A 7,141-nucleotide genomic window follows, 5' to 3' on the forward strand; every position below is an offset into this window, starting at 1 on the left:
CACCAGGTCACTAGGAGGAGGGAGATGGCAGGCAGCACTCCTAAGCGATCGGCTCGCAGCAGATTGCGATGTCACAGCGCCGAGATGTGCAAAAACGTGTGAAAAAATCCAATTCATTCATCGATGACAGGTTTTGATGAAACGCCGACCAATTCGAACACGTTTCGAAATTTTGTCATTTCGTAAAGTGCATTAGGATGGAGTGACATCTTCTGTTTGGAGAGTTATGTAATGGAGGCGTGATGTCATTGCTGGGACTTTGTACGTCTGAGTTTTCGCGTACATTGATGATAATGATGGTGATTGTCTGAATGGTGAAAAATTTTGGCAGGTGGATGGTTGGAAAAGTACGGGCGGTACTTTTGATGCGGGTTTGGAGATGGGGGAAAACCAGACACATGATTTTTTTGATGCGTTTTCTAATTACAGTTTAGTCGTGACTTAAGTGTTTGTCTTAAGTTGGAACTAGAGATTTCAGATCACGTTTCTGTGCGATATTGTAGCCTGTAGGGGTACAAGTTTTTTTCTTGTTTAGATTACAACTTTTTTAACTAATTATAGTACATATATTATTTTTTAATAGTTGTTTTTCTCAGCTCTTTAGCTATTTGTGTTTATAACGGATGCTTTTTTTCTGAGAAACTTCTCAGTTTTAGTGAAATACTCCCTCTCGACCCAAAATATGTGCCAGATTTCTGTATCCTTGAATATTATCTTCATTTTTATTAAAAACAAAAATTGCAGGTGTTTCTTTGGGTAATAATAATTCTTTGTTTCCTAACGAATTTAAAGAGACTTTTTTAAAATACCGGTGTGGAGAAAATATGGCCTTGGAAATAAAATCAGTTGCCCCAATTCAAAGAAAAAAGCCTACTTTAATAGAACAAACTCATCAGGGCATCTCCAAGTTCTTTCAATTTTCTTCAAAAACAACATTAGGGATCCTCAAGATTCTTTCGAAGTACTTCATAAACAAAATAAAAACCTCCGTAATTTTTTCAAAGAACATAAGGGGACCCCGAGATTCTATAAAAATCGCTTCAAAAATAAAACAAAAAGGGTCCCCGAAATTCTTCAAACTACTTCAAAAGCCAGACATAAGAGGTCCCGAGATTCTTTTAAACTACTTCAAAACAAAACATAAGGGGTCCCCGAGATTATTTCAAATTATTGGACAAATGAAACAAAAGGGATCCTTGAGATTCTTTTGAATTACTTTAAAAAATCAAAACAGAAGGGGTCCTCAAGATGTTGTAAAACCTATTTAAAAAATCATGGACAAGGGGGCCCAGAGATTCTTCCAAATTACTCAAAAATCACACAAAATTGTTACCCGAAATTTTTTCAAACTATTTCAAGACGAAGACAGGGGTGTCCGAGATTCTATAAAAAACTACTTCAAAAATCATGCACAAGGGGCACCCGAGATTCATCCAATTAGGTAATCAAAAACCAGACACAAGTGGTCCCCGAGATTCTTTCAAAAACAAGTAAAAGAATCACCGAGATTCTTTCAAACCATTTCAAAACGAAGACACAAAGGGTCCCTCAGATTCTATAAAAACTACTTCAAAAGTAAAACAAATAGAGTCCCCGAGATTCTTTCAAACTATTTCAAGACGAAGACACAAGGGATCCCCAAGATTCTATTAAAACTACTTCAAAAATCATGCACAAGGAGCCCCCGAGATTCTTCCAAATTACTCAAAAACCAGACACAAGTGGTCCACAAGATTTTTTCAAGCTACTTCAAAAACAAAACCAAAGTGGTCCCCGCCATTCTTCCAAACTGCTTCAAGGACAAGACCGGGGATCCCCCTATTCTTTCAAACTACCTTAAAACGAAGATACAAGGGTTCCCCGAGATTCTATAAAAACTACTTCAAAAATAAAACACAAAGAATCCCCGAGATCCTGCAAGGTACTTCAAAAAGCGTGCACAAGGGGTCCCCGAGATTCTTTCAAACTATTTCAAAACGAAGACACAAGGGGTCCCCGAGATTATATAAAAACTAATTGAAAAATCACGCACAGTGGATCCCTGAGATTCTATAAAAACTACTTCAAAAATACAACAAAAAGAGTCCCTGAGATTCTTTAAAACTATTTCAAAACGATGACACAAGGGACCCCCAAGATTCTATTAAAACTACTTCAAAAATCATGCACAAGGACCCCCCGAGATTCTTCCAAATTACTCAAAAACCAGACACAAGTGGTCCACGAGATTTTTTCAAGCTACTTCAAAAACAAAATCAAAGTGGTCCCCGCCATTCTTTCAAACTGCTTCAAGGACAAGACCGGGGATCCCCCTATTCTTTCAAACTACCTTAAAACGAAGATACAAGGGTTCCCCGAGATTCTATAAAAACTACTTCAAAAATAAAACACAAAGAATCCCCGAGATCCTGCAAGGTACTTCAAAAAGCGTGCACAAGGAGTCCCCGCGATTCTTTCAAACTATTTCAAAACGAAGACACAAGGGGTCCCCGAGATTATATAAAAACTACTTGAAAAATCATGCACAATGGATCCCTGAGATTCTATAAAAACTACTTCAAAAATAAAACAAAAAGAGTCCCCGAGGTTCTTTCAAACTAATTCAAAACGAAGAGACAAAGGGTCTCCGAGATTATAGAAAAACTATTTCAAAAATAATGGGTCCCTGAAATTCTATAAAAACTACTTCAAAAATAAAACAAAAAGAGTCCCCGAGATTCTTTCAAACTATTTTAAAACGAAGACACAAGGGTTCGTCAAGATTCTATAAAAACTACTTCAAAAATAAAACAAAAAGGATTTCCAAGATCCTATAAACTACTTCAAAAAGCGTGCACAAGGAGTCTCCGAGATTCTTTCAAACTACTTCAATATGAAGACGCAAGGGGTCCACAAGATTCTATTAAAACTACTTTAAAAATCATGCACAAGGGGTCTCTAAGATTCTATAAAAACTACTTCAAACATAAAACATAAAGAGTCCCCGAGATTCTTTCAAACTATTTCTAAACGAAGACACAAGTGTTCTCCGAGACTCTATAAAACTACTCCAAAAAAAAAACAAGAAGGATTCCCGAGATCCTGTAAACTACTTCAAAAAGCGTGCACAAGGAGTACCCGAGATTCTTTCAAACTATTTCAAAACGAGGACACAAGGGGTCCCCGAGATTCTATAAAAACTACTTGAAAAATCATGCACAATGGATCCCTGAGATTCTATAAAAACTACTTCAAAAATAAAACAAAAAGAGTCCCCGAGATTCTTTCAAACTACTTCAAAAATAAAACAAAAAGAGTCCCCGAGATTTTTTCAAACTATTTTAAAACGAAGACACAAGGGTTCCTCAAGATTCTATAAAAACTACTTCAAAAATAAAACAAAAAGGATCTCCAAGATCCTGTAAATTACTTCAAAAAGCGTGCACACGGATTCCCTCAGATTCTTTCAAACCATTTCAAAACGAAGACAAGTGGTTCCCGAGATTCTATAAAAACGAAGTACTTGAAAAACGATGCACAAGAGGTCCCTGAGATTCTATAAAAACTACTTCAAAAAGTTCCCGAGATTCTTTCAAACTACCTCAAATATAAAACAAAGGCGATCTCCGAGATTTTTTCAAATTACTTCAAAAACAAAGTAAAAAGAATCCCGGAAATTCTTTCAAACTATTTCAAAAACCAGAAACAAGGGGTCCCCGAGATTCTTTCGAATTACTTCAAAAACAAAAGGAATCTCAGAGATTTTTTCATACTACTCCAAAAACAAAACAAAAGAAATACCGGAGATTCTTTCAAACTACTTGAAAAACAAACCAAGAGGAGTCCGCGAGACTCTTTCAAACTATTTCAGATCGAATACACAAGGGGTATTCGAGATTCTGCGAAAACTACTTCAAAACCATGCACAAAGTGTTCCCGAGATTCTTTCGAACTACTTCAAAAACAAAACAAAAGGAATCTTCGAGATTCTTTCAAACTACTTCAAAAACAAACTAAAGGAATACCGGAGATTCTTTCAAACTACTTCAAAAACAAATCACAAGGAGCTCCCGACATTCTCCCAAACTACTTCAAAGACCAGACAAAAGGAGTCCCCGAGGTTCTTTCGGATTACTTCAATAACAAAGCAAAAGTTGTCTCAGAGATTTTTTCAAAGTACTTCAAAAACAAAACAAAAGTGATCCTCGAAATTCTTTCAAACTACTTCAAAAACCAGGCACAAGAGGTCCCCGAGATTCTTTCGAATTACTTCAAAAACAAAACAAAAGGGATCTCAGAAATTCTTTCAAACTATGTACTTCAAAAATTAATCATAAGATGTCCAATTAAGTATTTTGACAAGACATCACAGATTGTATTAGTATTAAAAAGCAGAATATTCAAAATTAAGCCGTTGATTTTTTTGCGATAAATCTGTGTGTGCAGCGTTTATTCAAAATTTCATAAAAAAAAATATAGGTTAAAAAATCACATTCTCTAATATATCACTTAGCTTCCTACACTTTTACTGGTATTACTTATCTATATTTGTTTTAATTTACAATTAAAGTTATCCAAAATGACAGTTCGAGAGTTTTTATTTTTCAAAAAATAACCTTCCATCAATGTTTTCAAGTTGTACTGTTTCGGTTAGTCAGTAACTTAATTTTAAACAAAATAAATTTAGTTTTCTTAGACTTTTTTAATTTGAGGATTGTTATAACTTACATTTTATATTCTTCTTTTTTAATTGATCACACTTTTTATTTTCTTTTATTATCTTCTCAAGCTTCCTTCCTTTTGTGGTTCCACTTTTGTTTTACTTCTCGAACTAATTTCATATTTTTTCCACGTTTCATAGCTCTTAGAACCTATTTATACATTTATACATATATTTTATTTTTACGTTTTTATTTTTAGGTTCAAGTAAAAAAGGAATTAATATTTTACGATCAGTATTAAAACCGTTTTCCCCCACTGTTAGCTGGAAAATTTGTTAATTCTAAATTCAAGAAATTTCTACCTTCCTCCTTATTCTCTTTCAATATTTAATAAAGAGTCAAATGCTTGAAAAAATCTTTAAAATACACAGGTATCTATTACAGAAAAAGGTTTTTCAGTTTTTCCAACTAGATCAAATAATCAACAACCCTATAATTGTGGAATCTACTCCCGCTTATTACACTGACAGACGACATTAATATTTGACCAACAGGATTAGATATTTTTGATCTGAATATACTTAATTACTAACTAGTTACAACGGGTAAAACCACCAACTACTCACAGTTGAATAGAGTTATTCACCCACAAGTCGCTATGGATTTTAGAGTACAAGTAAAGCTAAAGCGCCGAACTGAAAATCATATAACAACTACCACTTTCAGGAGTACGACCTCAGAAAAACTTTCACAATAGAAAAAAAACTCCTACTTTTAATCGGAGTTTACCCATCTTCACGAAAAATCGCACACTTTTCAGGAACTTTCCTAAACCTTTTTGTTTCTGTAACCCAAATCATTTCCATGACGGTGCAGCTGATAATCGACGGCACGGACAAAAACCTTTCAAAAGTTTCAGAATCGCTTCAGTACTTCACAACTCTCGCCACCTTCATGTGCAAATTTATTAATTTCGTGTGGTACAAGAAAGTTCTGCTGGAAATCGAAGACGCTTTAACCTTGTCAGTGCTTTACGACCACTCGAACCACTGTTTCGATTTACTACAACAAAAAATATCCACGTGCCGGATTGTTGGTAAGGTTTTTCGAATTATGGTTATAGGAGCTGTGAGTTTGTACGGTTTGACGCCGTATCTGGACCCTGAAAAACACAAAACTTTGCCCATTCCTGGATGGTTTCCTTATAACGTAAACGATTATTATTATCTGACTTTTGCGTATCAGATGGTGGGTGTGGTTAACACTGCTTACACTAATTCTACTATTGATATTTTGACTTGGTTGTTGATAAGTGTGGCCTCAGGGCAGTTTGAAATTTTGAAAGAAAACTTGAGAAGAATCGATTATGGTAACGAAAATGTGCAAGAAACGAATCACAGTTTCGAAAAATGTGTAAATCATCATAAGGAAATTGTCAGGTGAAAAAATAAAATAAAAATAATAATTGTGTTTAAACGAAGACGTTGTAGATTGGTTTACAAAATCGAGCAAATGTTTTCTAAGGGAATATTTTTACAATTTTTTAATAGTGTGATAGCTATTTGTTTCACCGGTTTTATGATGATTATTGTAATTTGTGGCAGAATTTTTACAATGATCAAACTATTTCTCTATTTAACTTTTAGGTACCTCCATTTAGTTTGCAGTTTTGTTTTCTGGTGATGTATTTTTTGTGTGTTATGTTGCAAATAGCGATGTATTGTTGGTACGGTCATGATGTTATGACAACAGTTAAGTAGTTAGTTACATTAGCTAACTCAAGTATAAGTGCTTTATTTTAGAGTAGCACAATTGGAGAATCTTTCTATATGTCGAACTGGTACAAGTCTGATTTGGCAATTCGTAGAAACGTGACAATTTTCTTAGAAAAAACGAAGAAACCGGTTTGTTTGACAGCGGGAGGATTTGTCACTCTGTCTTTGACAACATTAACTGGCGTAAGATTTTCTATCGTGAGATAGTTTTACCACTGTTTATTTATTTCAGATTTTGAGATCGTCCTATTCTTATTTTGCTGTTCTTCAACATATATATGCAAAATCGTAAAAATAGCTATGTTCTAGATTTCTATTTTTCTGTAGCTGTTTCTTTTACTGGTCGGTATAAGCTCCGCCTTCAGCAGAGAGAGAGGAGTCTACAGCGACCAATTAGAATTAAAATTTTGCCACATTAAGTCAGCAGTTGATAAACAATTGAAGAAGATTAAAAACGGCATATATGGAATATCTATTTTTGGTTTAAAATACTTATGTGAAATCGTCACATAAGTATATATACTTTAAATTACTACTTCAATTTTCAACAGTTTTTTGTTGTAAATAGCTAAGGTTATATAAATGTAGTCGTGCTATATTAATGTTTTTATGACACTCTTGTTAGAACTCAAAAATTATCAAATTTCAGTGTAATTCGTTCTTAATTTTTAAATATACTTTTTTTCATAATTTTGACATAATGTATTCATCCATTTTTGTTTTTGT

General features: G+C 34.1%; 1 protein-coding gene across 1 annotated transcript; it reads left to right on the forward strand.

Moving 5' to 3' along the window:
* Nucleotides 1–5,298: 5,298 nt before the first annotated feature.
* LOC135127374 (odorant receptor 85c-like) lies at nucleotides 5,299–6,707 on the forward strand. Its single transcript, XM_064053819.1, has 6 exons — nucleotides 5,299–5,316; nucleotides 5,367–6,079; nucleotides 6,131–6,230; nucleotides 6,287–6,391; nucleotides 6,443–6,598; nucleotides 6,648–6,707. Exons 1-6 carry the CDS (start codon nucleotides 5,299–5,301, stop codon nucleotides 6,705–6,707), a joined length of 1,152 nt encoding a protein of 383 aa, XP_063909889.1.
* The last annotated feature ends 434 nt before the right edge of the window (nucleotides 6,708–7,141 follow it).

The sequence above is a fragment of the Zophobas morio genome, unplaced genomic scaffold (assembly GCF_036711695.1).
Source record: "Zophobas morio isolate AGI-343-1 ecotype UQ-CSIRO unplaced genomic scaffold, CSIRO_AGI_Zmor_V1 ptg000011l, whole genome shotgun sequence".
Lineage (NCBI taxonomy): Eukaryota > Metazoa > Arthropoda > Insecta > Coleoptera > Tenebrionidae > Zophobas > Zophobas morio.